This window comes from Mauremys reevesii, linkage group 1 (assembly GCF_016161935.1).
Source record: "Mauremys reevesii isolate NIE-2019 linkage group 1, ASM1616193v1, whole genome shotgun sequence".
NCBI lineage: Eukaryota > Metazoa > Chordata > Testudines > Geoemydidae > Mauremys > Mauremys reevesii.
In genome coordinates this window covers 249228237-249253165 of record NC_052623.1, presented here as the reverse complement: position 1 = coordinate 249253165, position 24929 = coordinate 249228237, and the positions used below count along the sequence as shown (strand labels likewise).

General features: G+C 48.0%; 1 protein-coding gene across 2 annotated transcripts in view; it reads left to right on the top strand.

Moving 5' to 3' along the window:
• LOC120375653 (cat eye syndrome critical region protein 2) overlaps positions 1-20485 on the top strand; it is a 124738-nt gene extending 104253 nt beyond the window's left edge. For both annotated transcript variants that reach the window (XM_039496434.1, XM_039496444.1), the window contains exons 10-19: positions 3156-3285; positions 3603-3640; positions 3741-3832; positions 4054-4180; positions 13678-14090; positions 15005-15133; positions 15446-16265; positions 17595-18999; positions 19627-19732; positions 20028-20485. In XM_039496434.1, coding sequence (XP_039352368.1) covers positions 3156-3285; positions 3603-3640; positions 3741-3832; positions 4054-4180; positions 13678-14090; positions 15005-15133; positions 15446-16265; positions 17595-18999; positions 19627-19732; positions 20028-20033 — 3266 coding nt within the window. In that variant the 3' untranslated portion in view covers positions 20034-20485. The remainder of the gene's footprint in view (positions 1-3155; positions 3286-3602; positions 3641-3740; positions 3833-4053; positions 4181-13677; positions 14091-15004; positions 15134-15445; positions 16266-17594; positions 19000-19626; positions 19733-20027) is intronic.
• Positions 20486-24929: the final 4444 nt, after the last annotated feature.

Sequence of the window (24929 nt, the reverse complement as noted above, 5' to 3'; positions counted from 1 at the left end):
AAGCATTTGTACCATCTAATGAGACTTCACCTGCTTTTTAGTTTCAGGCTATGGGCAGACTTAGATCGTCTGTACCTTGTCAATCTGATATTTTGCTAGCCCAGGGGTAGGCAACCTATGGCACATGTGCCGAAGGCAGCACGTGAGCTGATTTTCAGTGGCACTCACACTGCCCGGGGGGGGAGGGGGGGGGCTCCGCATTTTAATTTAATTTTAAATGAAGCTTCTTAAACATTTTTAAAACCTTATTTACTTTACATACAACAATAGTTTAGTTATATATTATAGACTTATAGAAAGAGGCCTTCTAAAAATGTTAAAATGTATTACTGGCACGCGAAACCTTAAATGAGAGTGACTAAATGAAGACTCGGCACACCACTTCTGAAAGGTTGCCGACCCCTGTGCGGTATAACCCAGATTGTGAACCTCTGCTGGGCCCATCTGCATTTCCTTGGATTTATGGTTTTAACCAGCTTTCTGGATTTCCACCAGAATAGCTGTTAGAGATTTCAACTTCTCCTCTCACATGGCACTATATATCACCTAGATACGCAGTTGGAAAATTATGAAGTACCTTTGGGACACTGGCAACCTTTCAGAGTTTGATGGGTAGTGCCCCATGTAGGCCAAAAGCATTCCAGTGAATTAAAACAGTCCAACTGTAGGGTTAATGGCAGGTGCCTTTAACTGAGCTCCAGCCTGGAAATATGGTAGCTTTCCCCCAGATTCATAATCATCTCATCAGTGCAAAGCATCATCAGATTTAGACAGCTTCCCAAAGCCTACACAAAGTGAACACTCCCATTTTTCTTGGGCACTATCACTACAAGGCTTGTCCATTTAGTATTAAATGGCTCGGTTACTCCTAGGTCATTCATTTTCCTTAACTCATCGTATGGGTATCCATTGCACCTTTGGTCTCAGTGACCCTAATCCTGTAAAAAGTTATGTGTGATATTAAGGTAGTTCTTGCTGGATCAATTTAATGATCCATATATATACAGGAACATATGTTGGGATTGCTCTATTCCAGGTTCAAAGATAAGCCAGGTGGATTCCTCCTTCCCATCTTTCTGACCAGGCCAACTTGGATCCAAAGCCTTTCTTTCCCCTTTGATCTTCTGGATCAGCTCACAAGATGTAAATTCCCCTTTTGATTCCTTCTACATATGCCACCTTTTCTGGTTTCCCATATACAGTAGTTCTTCTGGAAAAAAGTTGTTTCTCTGTAGCTGAAGACCGAGTTACCACACATGATATTGGACAGTCTGCTACAAGTTGTGGTATTCTAAGTCAGGATAAACCAATTCTGTTAGAGGGGATGTTTATCAGCCATACTTTCATCAAAAATTTACTGGTCCTTAATTTCTATGCAGAACACCAGAAACCCATGTAATCTCCATGTACACAGCACAATTCCAAGATGTTGCTTACATCCAGACCTTCAGTGAGGATCCATTTGTGGTGGACAAAGGTCTGTGCACTACCTGTATCAAGGAGGCCTCTTAACTTCCTCTCATTTAGGAATCACACACACATCTGGATGCCATCACCGAAATGGCTAATATTAAGATTCCTCCTGGGAAAAGACACAGGTTCATCATCCATGACATTTTTCACTGGAGAGTACCCTGATTTATGTCACACTTGGTCACAGTAAAAGTATACCTTGGTTTTTATATCCATTCCACCCCTGTAGTATCCAGGTTTATCTTACACCAAGTCCCCTCTCGCCTGCTAGCCAGAGTCCTGTAAGAGTAAACTTGAAAACTCTTCACCATTCTTTGTTCTGACACACGCCCAGGTCTGAAACAGCTCCTGAATGATAATATCCAGTATCTCCTCAGTGGATTTCTTTGGATGTAGCAATCATGTTGTAGAATTAATTTTTTCTCAGGGTGCTGCTTCTGATGAACCCTTCAGCAGTATTCAGAGACCTGACCCTTATCTTAGGGTTAGCAATTTTTTCTTAGGAGTAGTCACTGGGGTGTCCTCATGTGGTGCAGTAGACCTCAGGTGCCTTCTCAGATAACAGGGGTACCAGGAAAGGAATCCACCAGCTCTGTGGCTGGTCACAAAATATGGACAGCCACACAAAACAAAGAAAACGCCAACATCTTCCCCCTTGTGGTTCTGCGAAAGTTTAGGAGGCGTTTGCACCATCCTTGATGGACATTCTCCCTCAAAAACATACCTTTGAAGACAGGAATGGTGCTTCTGGTGTCAGTGGGAGTAAGGTAGTTCAGAAACATTCATTCTCAGTTTTTTTCTCTTCATCCCTTTTCACCTCCCTCCTTAGTTGACAACCTGGAATGTAGCAATAGCTTTCCTTCAGGGTGTGGCATTTCTTGAGCCCTGCTCATCTTTTACTGCCTTTGTCTCGTGTCACTTTGGCCCTTTAAGAACAACTAGAAAAGGGACATGAAGGCTGCCATCTCACGGAACAGGCCTGAGGTGCAGAGGCTGTAGGAGGCAAATACACCAGAATCTCCTCCAGTCTCTCATCTTCTGCTACCCTTTCTTTGGGTCTCCACCTTACATTTCCAAGTCTCTGGTATTCTCCTCTGTGGGAGATCCCACCTTCATACCATATGTGGGTTGCTGCAGCTGCAGTGACCAAGGAAACAGAGTCTTCTCAGAAAACAGTTCTGGAGACATAATCTTGGTACAAAAACCATGTGCTTGTGAATTTAAGTGACTTAGAGCTGGTATTAAAAAAAACAACTAAACTCTCACAAAACCAGTAAACTTCCCCATCTGAAACAGAACAGTTGCTAACCAATGCCTGGCTGCAGACCAGAGGTGGTCTGAAAGTAGCTCCTACCATCCCTGCCACTGACCTCTTAAACCTCAGCAACACAGCTGGCCAGTTAAGTGGAAATTTGTTTGGAAACAGGCTAGCAGCAGCTTTGCAACAGTGACACTGCAAAATAGGTTGTTGTTAAGGTGGAGAGGAGAGGAGGAAAGGCAGGTATGGTGCTCCTGTATTCTCTGTTTCCTTGCTGCTGCCCTTGCTGGAGGGATGACAGCGTTTACTGGGTAAAGCCCTTGGCTGTCGGACCTCCTGGAACTGGCTGCTGAATAGCCTTCTTAGTTTTCTTGTGTCATGTTACTGATGAGGGGGCTAAACGGCTTTCTTTCTCTCACTGCAGAACGAGCCAGGAGGAGGAAGCTCCGGGAAGAACGGGCTTGGCTTCTGGCCCAGGGGAAGGAGCTTCCCCCAGAACTTTCCCACTTGGATCCCAGTTCTCCTGCTAGGGAGGAAAGGAAGACCAAGGATCTGTGAGTACATTGCAGTGTGTGCAACATGCCTGTGCAGTCATACGCTTTCAGGGTAGGGGATAGGAGGAATGTGGCCAGTGATAAAGTAAATGGGGTGGGTGGTAATAAGGATGGTGAGGAGGGGATTGAGGTGGGAGGAATGTCTGAGGGGTGTAGAGTGCGGTACAGACAAGAGAGTGTCTGTTTGAATGAGTGTTCATAGTGTGGATGCACGCACGGGTTCTTCTGCAGAACCTTACTGTTGGCAGCACCAGGTATGGGGTGGAGGAATGATGCAGATAAGAGTGTGTGTTCATTATTGCATTTCCCATTTGCAGCTTTGAACTGGATGATGAGTTCACCGCCATGTACAAAGGTCAGTCTCCTACTCTCGCCTTTCACTTCGCAGGAGTTAAAAATAAGTGAATGTCTGCCTGGTTGTGCGTAACAGTTTCTCTTCCTTTTGTTGCGGTCAGTTCTAGATGTGGTAAAGGCTCACAAGGACTCTTGGCCCTTCTTGGAACCAGTTGATGAATCATATGCTCCAAACTACTACCAGATCATTAAGGTATGCAACATGGTCCAACCTGCTCCATCGGTCTTGTATGTGACTCTTTGGATTGGTAGAAAGCTAGGTCTTTAGTCAGTTCTTTGCCCATGTGTTAAGCAGGAAGTCAGACTAGATCATCATAACAGTCCCTTCTGGCCTCTTTGGGAAGCTAGTAACACCACCTTCTGGACCTCTCTCATGCTTTGTTGTAATTGAAGGGAGATCTTGATGTGTTTCAGGCTCCCATGGACATTTCTAGCATGGAGAAGAAGCTGAATGGAGGTCAGTACTGCGCCAAGGAAGAGTTTGTGGGTGACATGAAGACCATGTTCAGGAACTGCCTAAAATACAATGGTGAAGGCAGCGGTAAGAGCCATGAGAAAACTTGTTCCATCTGTCGATAGCTCTTGGTGGTCAAAAAGCCCTACCCTCTACCTAGTCATCCATAGCTGGCTCGTACTGGACACCAGAACTCTTTCTGGATACCTTCTGGAGGGTGGAGGTGACAGCAGAAGTTCATGGATAGTAAAGCCCTGATTCAGCAAGGTTTGTAAATGTGTCTGTAATGGTAAGCACATGACCAGTCACATTGACTTGAGTTGGGGCTACTCACACGCGTAAAGTTATGCATGTACTTAAATACCTTGATAAATTGGGGCTTATTAACTGTACCAAAGGGTCTAGTCTAGTTGGGCAGAGTGCAATAGGTGCAAAGAAAAAAGACCCTTCAGGAGTTTGCTCTCTTGTATGTGTGTGTTCTCTGTCTTCCGGGGATGGTATCTGAATTACAGGGATTGTGTGGAGGGTAGGACTATGCTTAGCCTTCAGTATCTTTAAAGTAAAACTAAGGGAGGAACACAGTGTGTGTGCAGCCTTTTGGAGGGGAATGGTGTTCTTAGGTTCTCCTTTGAGTCTTGGACCATCAGCACGAGTCAACTGGTGGGAGCCCCTGGAACCATCAGGACTCCCCATTGCTATGGCAATTAAAATCAGGTGCCTCACTGAGGTGAAACATGCAGGTTACCAGTATGGGAATATTGCAGGCTCTGTCTTGCCAGCACCTGCCAGTGTCAGCCAGTGTAACAGTGAAGAGTAAGGAGTTTAGATCCATCAAGCATTGTCCCCAAGTGAAAGTGAATTCCAACGTCACAGAGGGACGAGATCTCTCTGTTCTTCCTCGAGTGCTTGCTCATGTTGATTCCATTCTAGGTGTGCGCACGTGCACAGTCGTTAGAGATTTTTGCCTTAGCGGTATCATAGGGTCGGCTGTGGTGCCGTGCTCATGCTTAGGTATATCAGGTGCTGCCGGCCCTACACCCTCTCAGTTCCTTCTTGCCTCCCATAGTGGTTAGTTGGAGCACCTCTCCTTGCATAGCAAGGGCTAGTGGTTTCCTCTCTGACTTTGAGCCTTAGGGCCTTGTAAGTAGTTGTTAAATGTAGTTAGAAGTTAGAGTCCCAGAAGGGACTTTGCCCCAGGTGGGGCATGCCCTGGTCTCCGGGGTTTAAGCCCTGCGACGACTATAACAAGCCTATGCCTTTAAGTGACCCCCACAGCAGCTGCCTTAAGTGCTTGGTGGAATCACATGTGAAGGACAAGTGTCGTGTTTGTAAAAAAACACCCAGGACTCAGAAAGAGCGGAATATTCGTTTGAGGGCTTTTCTCATGTAGGCTGCTCTCGGTCCAGCTTCTGAGCCATCCCGCCATGACTTAACTCCAACTACCTCGGCCTCGGTGCACAGCACACCCCCGGCACCGGGTTCTGCTAGGCACCGCTCTCCGTTGCTGGTACCCAGAAAGAAAACTAAGCAGCACGACTCCCCGGCACTGGGCAAGAAAGGCCATGGGGCATCAGGAAAAATACCCAGTTCGGGCTGCCTGGCCACTCCGGAGCCACGTGGACCCAAACTTGTGGCAACATCGATGCCCTCCCCTGGCGCCGAGAGAGCAGAGGCCTCCGCACATGCCGCAGGAGGTGACAAAGGCTCCCTATGTGGGCAAGCCAGCAGCTAAGACCCCCAGGGGCCAGTGGAGCACCACCAATCCCCCCGAGCCAAGGCAACGCTCTCCGTCTCCACGTTGCAGATCTCCGGCATCACAGCCCAGATTCTCTGGGGCTCACCCTTGATCACTGGCACTGCATTCGCAGTCCCTGCCATCTCAAAGCGGATCACCTAGGGCAAGGTGGCTGTCTCTGTACAACTGGCACCATTCGCCTTCCCACTGGTCATCCTCTCGGTGCAGATCTTAATCGCTTGTCCTGTGGGAATGCTCCCCATCGCAATACTGGTCTCCTCGGTACTGGCACTGCTCCTCCTCCAAGCACCCGTCTCCGGCGGCGACAGTCAGCAGGCAGACACAGGTGTTGGCAACCTCGCCCTGGTCACCAGAAGAGGATTTCTCTAGCACGGAAGGGCAGTTTAGCCCCTCGCCGAGACTCCACTGGCACAATTGGGCACCTGAGGCCTCATCGACGTCTACGGTGCGGCCTTGGCAGCATGGCCAGGAGCCAGCGCAGTGGCCTTATTGGAGTGTGTGGGGCATGCCAGTGATGATGATGCCCCTTTCGCACCACTAATCTGCCGTCACCTCGGAGCAAAAGTTGCCGGGTTTGGTGCATGAAGCACACTCAGAGGTTGGGGTAGAGGAGACAGCGCCCACCTCAAAACCCCCTTCCCCCACGGGGGATGATGCCCTGGAGCCTCCCTCAGTGGTACAGTCGTCATCCTCATCCCTGGACAAGGTGATCACAGGACCCTCAGTCCAGTCTGCTGGACAATTTTAAAGAACACCAGACCCTGCTTCAACGGATGACCAAGAACTTGGGCCTAGAGGTGGAGGAGATGGCCAGGCAGGTGGACACCATGTTCAATGTGCTCTTGGCCTCTACCCCTGCCCGTGTTGCAATACCAGTGCATTATAGGGTCCTGAAAATTGCCAAGGCCCTGTGGCAAACCACATCGTCCATCCCTCTCACCTCCAAAAGGGCCGAAAAAAAGTACTTTGTCCTGGCCAAAGGGTTCAAGTACCTTTATGCCCACCCACCTCTGGGCTCGCTGGTCGTCTCTGTGGCTAACGAGAAGGATAAGCAGGGGCACACCAGTTCAACTCCCAGAAATAAAGAGTCCAAAAGGCTGGACCTTTTTGGGAGAAAAATGTATTTGACAACCAGCCTGCAATTCCGGGTGATGAACCTCTTGGGCAGGTACAATTTTAATGTATGGGACTCCCTCTGTAAGTTCAAGGAGTCACTCCCGCAGGGTTTGGCCCAGGAATTTGGCACCCTGGTAGAAGAGGGCAGCGCGGTGGCTTGGTGCTCCCTCCAAATGATGTGGGACACGGTGGACTTGGCAGCTAAGGTGGTTGCATTGGCAATGGTCATGAGGCACAGCTCCTGGCTTCAGACCGCCGGCCTCTCCCAAGAGATACAGACCTCGATCCAGGACCTCCCATTTGATGGGAACGGACTTTTTGCAGAGCAAAGGCCATGTGGCTGCATGGGTTTAAAGGACACTCAGACCACCCTTCACTCGCTGGGTATGCATATGCTGCAATCTGTAAGGAAGCAGTTCTGACCACCCCCGCTGCCAAAGCCTTGTCAGGGGTCTGCAAGGCGAAGGGATAGAGACACGAGTATTAGTCGTTGCCACCCTTCCAATTCCCACTCATCCACGCATTTCGGCCCAGCTAAGCATCCAGGGAGCCTGAACTGCTGATTTTGAAGGTGCAGTTGAGAGCGACACCCCAGTCAACTCCCTGGATCCACTTTTGTTCTTTCCTCAGCCGTTTTCATCCCCACTGTTCGATCTGGTCGCGGGTCACCTCAGACCACTGGGTTTTGGACATAGTATCTCGGGGCTATGCCCTGCAATTTTCAGCCACTCCTCCCTCCCAGCCCCCCTCTTCTCCATCCCTCTTCAGGGACCCTTCTCACGAGCAACTCCTCATTCAAGAGGTCGAGAACCTCCTGCACCTGGGGGCGGTGGAGGAGGTCCTTCAAGACATGAAAGGAAAGGGGTTCTATTTCTGCTACTTCCTAATCTTGAAAGCAAAAGGGGGCCACATACCCATTGTGGACCTGTGTCGCCTCAACAGGTCTCTCAGAAAGTTGAAGTTTCACATGGTCTCCCTGGTCTTGATCATCCCCTCCCTGGATCTGGGAGACTGGTACGCCGCCATCGACTTGAAGGATGCTTATTTCCATATTTCAAGGTGTGATAAAATGGGCAGTGTTGGTATGGTGGGTCCTGCACTTTTCTTGGGGAGGAGGAGGAGAGGAGGGTGTTAGGACGCCACACCTTGCCCCTGCTCTTGGGGTGCCAAGGGGCCCGCTAGTGGCCCGGGAAGGTGGTAGAGGAGGGAAGCGGGGAAGGGGTCTGGGTTTGCTCCTCACTCTGAGCCGCAACCCTTCTCAACCCCTGCAGGTTTCTTACCCTCTTCCCAATTGGGTAGGGTTACCCTTGGTCCTTGATGCTGTGGGAGGGAGTCTACCTGCCCTGCTGGGGCAGGGTCTCCCTTCCTCCGGTTCTCTGGTCTTTTTAATTCTCAGCAACACACCAGCATACTCTAGTCCTCTCTCCTTCCTCGCTCCAAACTGTCTGCCTGAAGCAGGGGTTTTTTATTAGGTTCCTGACAGGGCTTAATTGGCTACAGGTGCTCCAATTAACCTGTAGTAACCTTCCCTAGTCTACAGGGAACCACACCTTGATTAGCCTAGGGCTTTTATATCTCCCCTCTACCATTCTCCCACTGCTCCCTGGCCCTGCTGTATCACAAAGGTCACGGGCGTTTCCTCCATTTCATAGTGGGCAGACGCCATTTTCAATTCATCGCACTGCCCTTTGGCCTCTCATCGGCCCCAAGGGTGTTCACAAAATGTATGGTGCCAGTGGCTGCTTACCTGAGACGTCGAGGGGTCCAGGGTCTCCCTGTATCTCAACGACTGGGCTCATCAAGGGCAGGTCTCGGGAACAAGCACAAAGGAGCCTCGATCTGGTGTGTTCCACCTGTCATAACCTGGGCCTGTTGATAAACGAGAAAAAATCCACCTTAACGCCAGTACAGTGAATAGAGTTGATTGGGGCAGTTCTCGACTCCACGCAAGCCAGAGCCTTTCTTCCAGAAGTGTGTTTTCAGGCCGTGTCGGACATGATCTCTCATATGAAGAACCACCTGCTCACCACGGCTCACACCTGCCTGCGGTTGTTGAGCTACATGCACATCTGTGGTAAGTCATCCCCGGCTCCATATCCGGCCCCTACAAGCGTGGCTGGCGTCAGTCTACATCCCCACCAGGCATGACTAAGACCGGATAGTCAGGGTGCCGGATTACATCCAGTCATCCCTGGATTAGTGGTTGGACCCTGGGTTGGTGTTGGAGGGAGTTCCCTTCAGACCTGGACCAGCTTCGGACCTGGGTTGGGGAGCCCACCTGGGCGATCTCGGCACCCAGGACCGCTGGTTGTGGGATGATCTGGCCCACCACATCAACATTAGGGAGCTCAGAGCAGTTCACCTGGCCTGCCAGGCTTTCTTGCCCCACCTGAAGGGTAAGGTGGTGCAGATCCTGAAGGACAATACCACCACAATGTAATACGTCAACAGGCAGGGTAGTGCCAAGTCTTCAGCCCTTTGTCAGGAAGCTCTCAGCCTTTCGGATGTTTGTGTGCAACTGCCATTCATCTGGTAGCTGCGCACCTGTCCAGAACCAAGAATGTGCTAGCAGATCACCTCAGCAGGACCTTCTCGTCTCACCATGAGTGGTCGCTCCATCCGGAGGTGGTCAGCATAATCTTCCAGAGGTGGGGAACTCCCCAAGTGGACTTGTTCGCGTCCCGGCAGACCAGGAAATGTCACGTGTTATGTTCGATCCGGCGGATGGACAGGGGCTCCCTATGAGATGCGTTTCTCATCCCGTGGTCAGGGGCATTGATGTATGCCTTCCCACCCGTGCCATTGATTCACAGGGTCCTTGTGAAGATCAAGCAGGACAGGGCAAAGATTATCCTAATAGCCCCCATGTGGCCTCATCATCACAGGTTTGGCAGGTTGCTGAAACTTTCAGTAGCTGCTCTGCTGCAACTGCCCCTCTGGTCAGATCTGCTGTCCCAGAACCATGCAGCCTTCTGCACCTGAACCTGGCGGGGCTGCACTTGACAATATGGCTAAGCATGGATGAGCGGAAATTCTAAGCTCATGTTCAGCAGGTCTTGCTGGGTATCAGAAAACCCTCCACCAGAGCGACTTACCTGGCCAAATGGAAAAGGTTCACATGCTGGGTGTCAGAACGGAGTATCCGGGCTGAGCAGGCCCCACTGCAGGAGATCCTGGATTACCTGCAGCACCTCAGACTCCAAGATTTGTCTCTGTCATCAATCAAGGTCCACCTGGCCGCTATCTCGGCTTTCCACTTTCCGTGGGACGTTCAGGCAGTTGTCAGAACAATCCTGCAGGAAAAATAGGATCGGACCCAAGCAAGCGGCCATCATTCCTCCTGCATGCAACAGATTAAGAGTTGAAATATAAACTGGGAGCCCAGAGGGGCATTGTGGCAGCAGTAAGGGGAGGACTAGGTGCAGATACCAGAGGTACTTCAGACCCCTGAGATGATACTTCCCTAACGAGGGATATTTGGACTGATCCCGAGGAGACAGATCCCGGGTGGCCATACCCCTCACCCCCATGCCTTTCCCAAAGGGCCATATGCCCCCTTGAGAAGGGAACGGCAGCAATCATGGATGGTAGCAGAATTTACAGACCACCTTAAGAGACTGGAGCTGCGACTCGATCCCAAGTGAGTAAATTAAAAAAAATGTTTTTTCTTCAAGGTGAAAAACGGAGTGTGAGCGGCTTAATGCACTAATCCATGGAGTTGCCCAGGAACAATTAATTGCAGCAAAAAAGGGGAATCCTGCCATCCATTTGGCATGCAAACAAAGGCAAAAGACACTGGGGGAACAAATTTGAGGTTTGCAAGAGCAAACTAAGGCAGCTGTGTTGCAGGGACGGTACTTGGTGGCAAGTAATTACAGGCAAAATGCACCTCCTAAAATAAATGCAAAACACATAAGAAGCAGCATAACTGATAAATATAGCACATTATAATTGAATAATTTATAATTGAATAATTGAAATCCAATTGGCTTTGCTTTTAAGCATGGTAATATTGGTGGTATGGGTAAAAAAAAAACATCCAAAAAATACATACGGCCAATATGCGAAATCAATTGTTGCTGACCATACCCGGAAAGCATACCCTAGTAACGTAACATGGGTATCCTGTGGTAATGATGACCGCTTTGGTGAAAGCGTCATCACGGAGGAGAATTGTAGGCCTGAGACCTAATCAACCCCCAACCCCCCCAACCCCATATGAAACCAGCCTTGGGTAAAACTCAGCGAGTTCACCACTAAAATTGAAAAAAAGGAATGTTCTGCTGCTGATAAAGCATCCCCACCTCAGGAATGTCCTTAACAAAAGTTATAACCACCAAGATTGTAAAAACACTAAAAAAAAAAATTAAAAAAAATATATTAAAAAAAAACCCTCAACAAATGGTAAAATAAGCTCTAACCAGCATTTGATGCTGACCATCTGCACAAATAAAAAAGGTCACAATTAAGTTACAATTTGGGCATAAAAAATAAAATGTAAAAAACTTAAGCAAAAAAACCCACATAAGTGCCAGTGCATAATTGATTAAAATTTTTATTATTTAACAATATAAAATGTAGTACCTTTTTTTAAAGCCTAGTTTTACCTATATAATATAAATAAAAAACAATGCTCTTTAAAAACCATTTCTGGACTGCAGTTCAACATCAAGCTGCTAAAACTCTAACCCCTCTGCACGACGGTAATGTGCAGAGGCATTGCCAAAAAAACCCAAAATAAATAAATCCTGACTAGTCATCGGGTAAAATTTGTCTGTTTATTAAAAATGGTAAGCATAAAAAATGTTTTTAATATATGTATTCTGTGTGTATTGCTAATAAATAAATGTTTAAAGCACAACTGTGTAAGGTTCTTTCAATAAAAAAAGGTTCCACAGACCCATAAAGCCCTAAGCCCCCCCGAAAAGGGCAGGTACTTAAATTGACCAAGTTTCTTCCTAAGCCCCATGGATAAAAATAGGTGCCTTACACCATAAACTGCCCTCCCCCCACCCCTCCAAATGAGAGTACCTAAATTAATTGGGTCACGCCTTAAGCCCTCAGTAGGGTATAAATGGGATGTCCTAAATTAACCAGGACATGTCTTAAGCCCTCAGTAGGGTATAGGAGGGGTGCCCTAAATTTTCGCAGGTAACAGTGCACTTACCCAGCAAGCTCGAGATGATGCTGGCTTTGGCAGAGCAGTGCTGCAAGACCATGAACTCCGAGCCCAACTCAGTCGGCACTGCTTGTGAGCCACCTAGAATGGAATCAACATAAGCAGGCACTCGAAGAAGAAAAAAACGGTTATCTACCTTTCGTAACTGCTTTACAAGATGTGTTGCTCATGTCCATTCCATTACCCGCCCTACTGCCCCTCTGTCGGGAGTTGCCAGCAAGAAGGAACTGAGAGGGCGTAGGACAGGCAGCGCCTGATATACTGATGGATAAGCACGGCGCTCAAAGGGGCACTGCAGCCAATCCTATGGGTACTGCTAAGGCAAAAATCTCCAATGACCGTGCACATGGGCGCACACACACAGCATGGGAATGGAATGGACACAAGCAACACCTCTCAAAGAACAACAGTTACGAAAGGTAAGTAACCGTTTTTTTCCAGTAGTGGTGTGCTGCAAAGAAAATTCTGGAGTGGTCTAGAGGAAACAACTATCATGTGATTTGCACTGAGTCACTCTCTTGATGCCGCTGGCATGCCATTCTACTTCTTATGGACTCCACTGAAAACCAAGAAACTACATCTGAGAAAATTTTCCTGTGGAACTAACACACATGGGATGACTGACATCCATGTATCACGTTCTGTGCACAAGGATCAGAAAGTGCTTTCAAAACTATAGAGAGAGAATTTCACCTTTTTCTATAATGCACAGCAAAGCTTAATAACAGTCCAAGAAATTGAATATAATAACCAGATTACACTACTGTGGAATTCCAGTTGGGAAAACATAAGAATTTCTCCAGGACCTGGAGGTTGTCACTGCTCTTAAAAATACTATAGGATTGTTACTGACTGACTGTTCAGATCCAGTATCTTAAGTATAATTTGAGAGTTGGCACTTCTAGCAACATAATTCCCCTTTAAACCATTTTGGGATGTTAGTTTGATGTGGTCTCAAAATAAACTGCATCATGAAGGAAACTTGCACAACACTTTCAAAAGACAAACCTGGGAGCTTAAATTCATAACTCTGCTAGACACTAAAAATGACGGACTGAACAGGGACAGGATTTGTGGTTTATTTCAACAATCTGTAACCCAGTAATCCCCTCTTTTTGTCCGATGACTGCAGAGGTGGTAACGGGCCACTCTACCTTAAATGTGATAAACAATCTGTCCTATCATGCATTGTGCTATGATGCTCGCTCTCCCAGATGTGTAAAAGAGCTCTGTGTAGTTCAAAAGCTTGTCTGTTACCAACAAAAGTTGGCCCAATAAAAGATATTACCTCACCCACCTTCTGTTTCTTGAACGTCTCCAGTCCAAGTACTGACCAAGTCAGATGAGATCATAACCCAGAGTGGGCTGGTTTCAAACAGCTCTTCCCTCTTCACCTTTCTATTTAGCTTCTCCACGTAAGATATTTATATAAACATGAGAAGTCAGAGCCTTTAGAGTAGAGACAATCTGACTTTGTCTGATTATCTTTATCCATTAAGGTCTGTCTCCCTGCCTCTCTTGTTTTGAACACAGAATACACCAAGATGGCATACAACTTGGAGAGATGCTTCCACCGGGCAATGATGAAGCACTTCCCTGGTGAAGATGGGGACACGGATGAGGAGTTCTGGATCAGAGTGGATGGGAAACGGGAGAAGAGGAGCCGTCGGACCGGGCGCTCCAGTACTGGCAATGTTTGGACCCGATCTAGAGACCCTGAGGGATCAGGCAGGAGACAGCAACACCTGGAGAATGGAGGGAAACCACCACCATTCAGGGCTACTTCCCGGGCTCCTGTTTCCTCCTCATCTTCCTCCTCTGCAGAGGAACCAAGTGGCAGCACAATGCAACCCCCTCGGGAGGTGGGCGCTTCCAACGGCCAAGGCTTCCCTCGCCCACTGCATTATGGTGGAATGCCCAGCCAGGTGCCACACCCTGGCCAAATGGTAAGGACTGGCCTCTATGGTTTTTCACAGATTATAAATGCAGAGAAGGGCCCGAGAATAAAACTGTCTCCTGTAAGTTCCCAGAAGAATCCCTCCTGTATGATCGGAACCTCTTATTGGTGGTGGAACATGGGTTCTCATTTCTCTTTTCCTCCTCCCTTTTCCTTCTTTGTCCCTCTATAGTTTTCTCTCTATCCTTTTAACCTTCTTTGGTTCACGCCTCCATTCTTCCTTCCTGGTGTGATCCATGCAAGACTTGAAAAGCCCCCAGGGCAATGGTAAATAAAACACTTTTCTTTGGTGAATGGACTTATGCCCTCAGTTCTACAGATTTTAAGCTTAAACATTTTAGCTCTTAGGGTTGCAAAGATGATACAGTTTTGTCTTCCTGAGTCTGCACATAGACAGCTCAGTTGCCTCTGTGGCTACTTATAGCTTCCTAATCAAAAGCCAAGTAAAATTAACAAGACTGCTGCTTGGAGCTCTAGCCCCAGAGGCTCACGTGAAAGATGGAGTTACCAAGCATCCTGGTAGAAGAGTCCCCCTTCTCAATTAATCCAGGCTCTGTCAGGGTCTGGGAATTGTCCTGGAACTAGCTGGTGGGAGCTCCTCCCTAATCTGTCTATTGTTAGCCTCAAGCTAGTTAGGTGTCTGGCAGTTGTCTAAAGGGCTGGTCTGTGGGATTCATAGCTGGGAAATTTCTTCTGGTTCCGTGTGTGAAGGAGTAACTTTGTGGCATGTGAGCTGTATTATTGTACACCACACTCTCCAGCATAGCTCCTCGAAATAAGCAACTGAATTCAGTCAGAGACTCAAACAGCCTGTTAGACGCACTTCAGTCCATGGCTGCCCAGTATCTGTAGCAGCTTTGCTCTTCTGCAGAGTCTTACAGCAGCTTTTGTTTTTCTTTCCAGCGGCCAGCAGTGCCAGGAACATTTGGCCCTCTGCGGGGATCAGATCCAGCTAAACTGTATGGATCACCGCGAGTACCAGAACCCCACCCTGGAGATCCAGTTCAGCAGCACCAGCACTTTGCCATGCAGGTAAGAGATTTGCTCTGAAATTCATATGTACCATGTTCTAGCCTCTTAGAAGAAATAGAATGGATCCAGAGAGCTGGGAGCCATGATCTGCCCTTCTGTACTCATGGTGTATGAGTCAGTGACTGCGGTTTCCACCTCACTGCATTCATTGGTTACAGTGCCAAATGGCATCCTCTGCCTGGGGAGGGATCTGTCCAATGCTGTGAGTCACTGATTCTTTCCTGTCTCCTCCTGTTACTGGTACATGAAAAGCTACAAAGAGTAAGTGGTGACTCTTTCACTGAACCTGGCCTCTTTTTCTCCCTCCCACAGTCTACAGTCGGACTGAATGAACACAGAGGACACAGACTGGCTGCACCAGAGAAGCAGGTGTGTGCAGGGCCAACACATGTCTCTGCACTGGGGCCACAGCCTGGATCCCTGCAGCTTGGGCGGATGAGTGGCCCTCCCCCAGATGCTAGTATGTACCCTCCAGTGCAGTTCCAACAAGGATTTATTCCTCCAAGGCACAATGGACCTCCAATGAGACCACCTGAGAGCTCAGAGGTCCCCCCAGGCCATATGTATAGACCATATAAATATCTAAATCGAGCGCATCCTGCTGCATGGAATGGAAGCCACAGTGCTACAAACCAGACCTCCCTGGGCCCAGACGAGAAGCCCCCATTGAGCACAGGACCTTCTTTGCAGTCTCGTGCTCTTAGTCACATGATGGACCCTCGGGCAATAAGACCACCTCTGCCTCCCAGCCAGTGGACTGAGCAATCAAATTTCCTACCTCATGGGGTCCCTGCCTCAGGATACATCAGACCGCCTGGTAAAGCCACCGGTCAGAGAATGCAGCAGCCTCCAGCCTCTGTGTTTGGGGGACCCCCTCAAGTTCAGAGAGGATGCCAAGGTGGGGATTCCATGATGGACAGTCCAGAGATGATCGCCATCCAGCAGCTGTCATCTCGTGTGTGCCCACCGGGTGTGCCTTACCACCCCCGTCAGCCTCCTCCCCCGCATCTGCCTGGCCCCTTCCCACAGCTGGCCCATGTCGCATCAGCAAATGTGCAGCCTCCGAAACCGGTCTTGGGTAACGGAAACTCTCAGGATACCAGTCAGACAGTGGAGCCAGAAAGCAACCGAGGTAATTTTAATTCTGTTGGTCTGAAGAGGCCAGCAGTCCCTTCCAGAGTTGTTTAACTTTTCATTTCCTTTTTTCTTTTCCACACCTTTCCCCCTCACCATTATACTGGGTTTCACTCACTTCTGATAGACTGCCCATCTCACAGGTCAATAGGTTTTGTTGTTAAAGGAACATTTCACTATTTTTCTAGACCAAGCAGCTCAAGCCACTCTTTTCACCTACACCAAATTGAAATGGGATGGGGGGGATGGTCACATGTAATTATAATTTAGCATTTATGCATCTAGTACTGACAGCTGCTCTCTTTCTTGCAAGGTGATCTCATTTTGTGACAAAGTCAGTGTTGGAGCCCAACGCAGAGACTGTAAGCTAGATCCCAAACTACTTAGACTGGCTTAATACATGTTGATACATAGTTAAACATGTTAAATATTGGCTATACCAGCTTCTAAGCACCCAGATATACTTAATTTTTTATATTTATATAATTAGAAATGCAAGAATTCAAAGAGAAATCTAAAATCATCAGACTGTTATTAAAGCATAGACAATTTGTTTTTTGGTGTTTATTAAATTTTACTTAATATCAGTTGAAATGAAGCAGCAAGAATATCCAGGGTTTGGATTACAGATAGCCCTTTAAAGCTAGGACCTTATAGAATCATAGATTATTATTAGGGTTGGAAGGGACTGCAGGAGATCATCTAGTCCAACCCCCTGCTCAAAGCAGGACCAATCCCCCAATGGCCCCCTCAGGGATTGAACTCACAACCCTAGGTTTAGCAGGCCAATGCTCAAACCACTGAGCTATCCCTCCCACCTCCTTTCCACATCACATCAAGAGTCCTGATCCTGCTGGGCATTACCATAGGACCAAAAATAATAGTACACAACATTTCAAGAGTTTACTTGGAATTTATGTAAAAGTTGATTTCCCCGAAGTGTTAGAATTGACTTTAATTTGCAGTGTCGTGATGTGCGTCTTCAATGCATGATCTAGAAAGCTGTTTTGTCCAGGGTCTTCTCTAATTTTTAAACAGGATTCACCTACTGCCTCTGGAGCACTAGTAGCTTTGTTGGTAGTGGTTCCCAGCATGGAAAATGTGCTGGCTGGCAACCAACACTGAACATTTAAGCCACTGACCTAGAAGCTGGCTAGTGACCGTTATCCACAAACAGCCAAGGTAACATGACAGCTATGTAAAGAAATGGTTAAATATAGTTGTTCAAGAGGTGAGGTGCAGTGACTTTGGGCTGACAACAGCAGGAATGGATGTCAGGGACTTGAAGAAGGAGTTGAGTTAATTCTTTCCACTTCCTCTTTTGCAGTGGAGCCCCCACCTGGAGTAGAAGAGAAGGCTCAGTGCATCAGTGTTCCAGAAGGGACGTACCCCAAACTGCTACCTCATTCCAACCCCCCCCTACAGATGGACTGCACCAGACGGAGCTTGCCGCGGGAGGAGGAGGGAGATGACTCTGGAACTAAAAATGACCCGAAGGCAATGCAAAGCAAGAGTGCCTGGCCAGGACAGAGCACCTACACTGGCCCGACAGGTCAGGCGTGCGTGAGAGACCTTGTGACAGCACCTGAGAGGGGGCCTGGACCTGAAAATGGGGCTGTAGGTGAAGGACCCTCCAGTGGCAATGAGGGGAAAGGACTGGCTGTTAACATCTTGGAGAAGCCCCTTTGTCCTGGGGGGAAGACTTTGTCAGAAGTCGCTGTGCCTTGTATGGGACAAAGCACCAGTACACCTGGTGTGGATGGAGGCTCAGTGGGGGGGGCTCCGAGCCAGTTTCCCCCTCTCTACATGCCTGGTTTGGAATATCCAAATTCAGCCACACGTTACCATATCAATCCAGGACTGCAGGGGTTCAGCCCTATGATGGGAGGGAAGCCTCCCTCCGTGTCCCATCCACAGCATTTCCCCACTCGGGGCTTTCAGCATAGTAACACCCATCCCGGTGTCTTTCCTCGGTATCGCCCCCATCAGGGGGTGCCATATCCCTATCAGCCACAACCTCCACCTTCCTACCACCACTACCAGCGACCTCCATACTACACTTGTCCACAAGGCTACTCAGACTGGCAAAGGCCTCTCCACCCCCAGGCCAACCCTGGTGGGCATCCGCCCGCCCACCCCCCTCTGGCTAGGCCTTCTTTCTCAGACAGGGGGAATGTGGGTAGTCTGCAGGGCTGCGAGGCATTCAGCACTGCCCTGGCGTCCCCAAACCGAATGGACATGGCAAGCGCCAAAGAGGTTCCTCCAGGCGATGGGCAGGATCCGGGGCCTGAAGATGAGAAGTCAGATGAATCCCAGGAGAGGCCAGAGAGTCCCAAAGAGTTTCTTGATTTGGACAACCATAATGCAGCCACCAAGAGGCAGAGCTCAGTGGCAGCAGGGGAGTTCCTATATGGGGCTCTTCCCCCGCCTCTGAGTTCTGGGATCAGATTTGGTCCATCAGCTTTCCCTCCTCATGGGGTGATGCTGCAGACAGGGTCTCCTTATGCCTCTCGGCATCCAGCCAGTCATTTCCAGCCCAGGACCTATGGATCACCAGTGAACGCTCACCTGTCTCGTCATCCAGCCACCGGCCAAGCCAATGGCCTCACTCAGGAGGGACCCCTGTACCGCTGCCGGGAAGAGAACATGGGTCACTTTCAGGCCCTACTGATGGAACAGAGAGGCAGCGGAGGTGGCATGGGGGTGGCCCAGGACATGTACAGACCACTGGGGTAAGATTGTTTTCCACAAGAAGAGGGGAAAATTGCGGGACGTGACGAGTGTTGGGTACTTTTGGAAAAGGTCTAGATTTGGAATCCAAGGTGCTGGTAGGAAGAACAAATTGACAAAATAGTTCTGCTGTCATATGTCAGGCGTCTACAAAACTTAGGGAGAATTTCATGCCAGTCTTTTAAAGAGCACAGTAATAGAAATGAGAGACCCCCACCAGGCTGTCTTGTCTATTCCTTTACCAATGCTTCATCTTACCAATCAGAACATGTCTATTGTTTTGTCCAGTTTTACATGTCTCCTGAGCAATGGGGGAAGCCCCCACCCCAAAGTTCCTCAGAGGAAACCAGTCCTTCCTGCCATTTTACATGCCACTTTTCATTCCAGCATAGAAAATGATGCTGCTTTAAGAATTGGCCTCCCACCCAAAGACAAATGCACAAAAAAAACCTGGCTTAGGGGTGGGGCCATGGCCTGGTGTGGGAGATTCCAGAGAAAGACGGACAGGTCTAGACTGAGTGTAATTCGAATACATATTTGTATGTAAATAATCTGTACACACTATGCAGCTGAGATTTATTCTTGCTCTTTTTGTGCTAAAACTGTCCTTTCATTCAACATGGTTCCAGAATGCAAATACACCAGACCCAAGCACCCTTCCCAAAGGTGCCTACAGCAACCACGTCCCGGGAGGAGCTGCCACCACAAAAAACATCAGCATTGCCTCTGGATCAAGTAAGAGCCAGCGAAGAGCAGAGCTCGGCTGAGAACTTTTCTCTTTTCACTAATTAAAGAAGTAAAATATTTGGAAGTGGGTTGGGGGAAGAGGGAAACGGAATAATTCTGGTGGGGAGGAAACAAGACTCTCCTGATGCTCATAGCTGAATCCCTGACTGTAGTTATACCTGGGACAACACCTGTCCCGTCACTCATGTTGAAGTAGTTGTACTGTGTAAATGATGGAGACTTTTCTTTATCAAACTCCTTGTTTAAGCAAATAACAGTGCAACTTTTGTTCTTCCTCTTCCAGAGCTAGTCCAAGGAAGGAAGAATCCCAAGGAGATGAAAGCCACACATTATTTGGACATGGGAGAAGGAGGACATAGGCATCCTACCTTCCCCCTCTCCCCAGTGGCATGTAGCTTCCAGGGTCCAGTGGAACACAGTGTCTTGATGGCTCTTGTGTGTGTTTAAACATGGGATAGTCCTGGGTCCCTGGCTACCGGCTGTATGGCTGATCTCAACAGCGCAGAGGATGCATCTCAAACTAGTGGCTTGTCATGACTGGAGAGTGTGTCTCATTCAGGGTTTGGGTTGGGAGGGGGAGATCGAAACTGTCATGAACTGCTAAACTCAGGTATATTTTTTCAGGGTGGAAGAGGGACGACGATGGAATTTACTTGTAGTATTAACGTGTGTGTTTGGAGCTGGATCCAGTTTACAGAATTTACCTGTTGCCTTTTTTAATAAATTTCTGTTGTTGGTGAATGTATTGTACATAATGGGGGAGGGATGGGACCCAGCTTGTAGTGGGCGTAGCACTGGGGTGATCCTTTACTGTTTACAATCATGTCACACACAAATCTTTCAGGACAGGGCAGCGGGGGAGATGATGGGAACTTTGCAACTTTCTATTCCTCCCCTTCCTCCAGTCCTCTGGAGCTAAGACACGACCCTGTAATTGATCACAGGGACTGCTCAGGAGCAAAGCATGGCACTCTCCTCTTCCACGCAATAGTTGAGTGCACTTCCACCTCCTGCCATCATGGGGAACAAGGAAACCCGGACCAGGAACTGAAAGTCTCTCATAGCATTGTCCTCTAGGCATTTCTGGTATGAGTCATCTGGGTACCAGCAAATGGCTAATTATTAATTTGTACCTTAGTCCTCTTTAGGTGAAGCCAATGCAGTTTGGAGGAAGAAACGTGGAGTGGTATCATGGAGTTGTTGTCTTTATTGGAACAAGTAATTGTGCTAGCATATAATACCCCTTAGAAAGGAGACAGGAATAGAGATATCCCCGGTTTTCTCTCAGTGTAACTTGTCATCTTTGATGAAAACAAAGCAGAAATAGAGTCCCTCTTAAATGATGAGAACTCCAGCTTTCATGTGAAATAGGAAATGGAGCTGCTTTAGGGAGGGTCTGTCTGATGCAACGCGAACAAGTTGTCAACCTGTGACGCCAGCTTTGGACGTTTTGTAAATTAGTAGATAAATGTGAATCAGAAATTATTTCTTCTAGCTAGAGTGATTAAGAGGCACAGTGGTGGTTGTGGAGTGGGGCAAGAATGCCTTGGGTTAATGCACTAGTCTTTCCTGCTAGAACTTGCGTTTAAATCTAGCTTTGATTACAGATTAAATGAGTTTGGTGTGGTCTTATCCTTGCCCGTTAGAAGCAGATATTTGTCCACATTGTAAAGCCACTAAGCAGGCACAGCTGTGAGCCTTGGAGACAGGACTAGGTCTGTGGGACAAGAAGGGAAGGTGTTGCCACATTGGTGGGACTGAGCAGGGGCCCGGTGTTGGTATAAGGCATACTGCCGGATAGGACTGTGGTGCATCAGCACCTGTGACTGTCCTGTTACTGCTTTTATCCACAGCTTTTGTGGATAAAACTTGCTGGATTAAAAACAAACATTCTTGAAGCTGTCCAGATGAGGACAGAATAATGTTTTAGTGTTTGCCACACTTCCTAGTAACTCTAGCTGGTCTGCTGCTGTGATACTGTTCACCTCTAGTAGTGTTGGGTTGGGTTCTGGCATTTTCCTAATTCTGGGCCCACAAACTTAACAGGAGTTTAAGCTTCAGTGTACTCTGCTACCCAGACACACACACTTAGAGTGGTATTCACACTAGAAATCAAATAGGCATTGAGTGACAAGTGTGTTTCTAAAATGCAACTCTTCTTACTCCATGTTGAAGTCAACCTGTGAATTGTCTGCCCTCTGCTTATAGCAGTGCCCTGATTATTTGGCGTATGCCCGACCCCAAGCCCTCATGCAACTCAGAGGAAAATTAGTATAAATTATTTGAATATCTAATTACATAGAACATCATGTTAGTAAAGTGTCAGTTTTAATTAGTCTTTATTCTGTTCAGCAGACAGGGAGCAGCTATCCTTGGCAGTGTGGTGTAGGCTAGGGCAGGGGTTCTCAACCTTTTTCTTTCTGAGCCCCCCCTCCTCCCCAGCATGCTATAAAAACTCCACGGCCTGGGGGGGCAGGAGGAGGGGAGAGGGAGAGTGGCTCTGGGCTTCAGCCCTGCACTTGGAGGCGCTCGAGGCTTCTGCCCTGCAGGGTGCCAGGGTTCAGGGCTTCTGCCACAGGGTGCCAGCACTTGGGGCTCTGAGCATTCTGCCCTGGGTCGCAGCCAATCTAAAGCTGGCCCTGCTTCGCGGACCCCCTGTAAATGGCTCGCAGACCCCCGTTGAGAACCGCTGGGCTGGAACACAGGAAATGGAACTGCAGCTCACCGCCGGAATGAATGGGAGTTGGGCAGTCTCTTCCCTCAGAGAGAGGCTTAGGCCCATTCACTGAATGGAAGTACTGAAACAGTGTCAAGTATTTATAAAAAGTGAAATGTGCATGTGTGGCCACATTCCCAGATAAAAAACCTGGCTGGCAGGGAAAGTTTTAAATACAGCAATTATTCCTATTTAAAAACCTTTGGTTCATTGTGGATATTCAAAAACTAAAACAAAAGAGCACATTTAAAAACCAAGAAACTCTACATATAATGTTATGGCCAAACTTCTGAAACTCTGGAAATTGAATTCAGATTCTACAAACAACCTCTACTCCAGTACGGCACAGGTCCTGCATATGATGTAAGGTGGCAGCTACACCAAATATTTGAAGTACTTTTCAACTTCCTGTAAACTCCTCTTTGTCTTTGTAGGGTAGGAGGGTTTGTAAATTGTGGAGAATGAGATAAAGCACTTGCATCTCCAGTTAGTACTAGTATTGGAAATGGGGTTTGAGTGGAGATCTCCGTGTAAATGGAGGGTCCGATGTCAGCCCCACATCAAAAAGGGGCAGAGCTGCATATGATGAGACTAGTGTGGTTTGTGCTTTCTCCTTAGAGAGGGTTGTGGAATGGTAGATAATGCTGAGTGTTTGAACACCATATACAGAGTGTGAGATATCAAAGTATGGCCGTCTCTTGACCTAGTGGAAATGTGGGAGGGAGGAGGGACAAAGGTGATCAGTATCTAGTGAACAAGAGACAGGATGGAGTAGCTAACTCCATTCTAGGAAGGCCTGTACGTGACGGCTCTTATGTACCACGGAGTTAGTATATTATTGGATTATGGGCTGCTGTAACGGGGTACATCAGGGCCGTAACCAGGGTGGAGCAGCTGCCCAGGGCGCAAAGCCATGGGGGCAGAAAAATGGGGCAGAGAAATGCCAGGGAAAAAAAAGCAGGTGGCGCAAATATGCTTTCTCGCCCCAGGTGCAAAAATGTCTACTTACAACTCTGGGGCACATGGCTTATATTGGAAATATATGACAGGAATCATGATTGGCTACAGTAACAGGAGTAGGGTCTTCTGGGACAGAATTGTTTGTGGAATCCTAACTCTGAATCTCCAGCTTTTCAAACAGTTCATAAATTGTTATTTCTATTACAGTGTTGCCTAGGAATCCCACTCAAGGATCAGGGCCGCAGCCCATGAGGCACTGTACAGCCAAATCACAAAGAAAACAGCCCTGCCCCCAGGGGCGGCTCTAGGATTTGCACCGCCCCAAGCAGGGTGGCACGCCGCGGGGGGCGCTCTGGCGTTCGCCGGTCCCGCGGCTCCGGTGGACCTCCTGCAGACGGAGCCGCGGGACCAGCGGACCATCCGCAGGCATGCCTGCGGGAGGTCCACTGGAGCCGCCTGCCGCCCTCCCGCGGGACACCACCCCAAGCGTGCGCTTGGCGCGCTGGGGTCTGGAGCCGGCCCTGCCTGCCCCTGAGAGATCACACTCTACATAATAGACAGGATACAACAGGTGGGAAAAAACAGAGTCAGAGTGGACTGGGAGAATGAAGGAACAATAAAAAGAATGGAGATTAGTGGAAAAGCAGAAGTTACAGCTCACCACTTGCCTAGCCAATGCCAGGCAGGAGTGATTTTAGGCATCTTTGCAGAGAGGTTTTTAAGGAGGATTTTAAAGAGAATAGGGAGTAGCTCTTTATGAATATTGACCGTATTTTTTCCATTCATTGGTGAGAGAATTGTAACTTTAAAATTTTCTGACTCGAGCATTTGAATTTTATCACTGCTACACATCAGCAAGGTTTTTAGCAGATGTAGAGTGGGTTGTAGTGCTTCCTGATTGGGCCCCTAAGCACTACAGTAATACAAACGAACAAGAAGTATTCCCATTAAACCACTGATATGTGGAAACTTCTTGTAGCTACACTACTTCAGGTGCAGAGAACAGATTTTGCTATAATTACCAATGTGGGGTAAAAACAAGGCTATATAATATTTAGAATAGATACTGTGCTGAAAGATCTTGTGATCACCAACACACATGACATAAAGAAGTAACTTCAAAATGACTCGACCAAACCACTCAAAAATAATCAAGGCACCAGCCCTCAATCAGGACAATATAGTAAACCAAATTTGGAGTTTCTAGCTGAGCTGTTTGATAACTCCAGAAAGTGTGAGGAACCTTTTTTGGAAAAGCAAACTTATGGGGTTTTTTTGGTGTCAAGTGGTTGCATCTGATTAACACCTTGCTGTATGACTCCCCAGATTTTCTAAAACACGTCTCTGACACAGGAGCACCATGTGTGAGAAATCTCAAGTGGATTGGTATAATTTTTGCAAAGTTAGCTTCTTGGAGGCTTCGAGAGGTATCAGAATTAATGGTTTAACAGAAAACTAGTCACGGCCTTAACTAAGGAGAGAGTGTCTTCCCTGTTGCTGATGAATGCA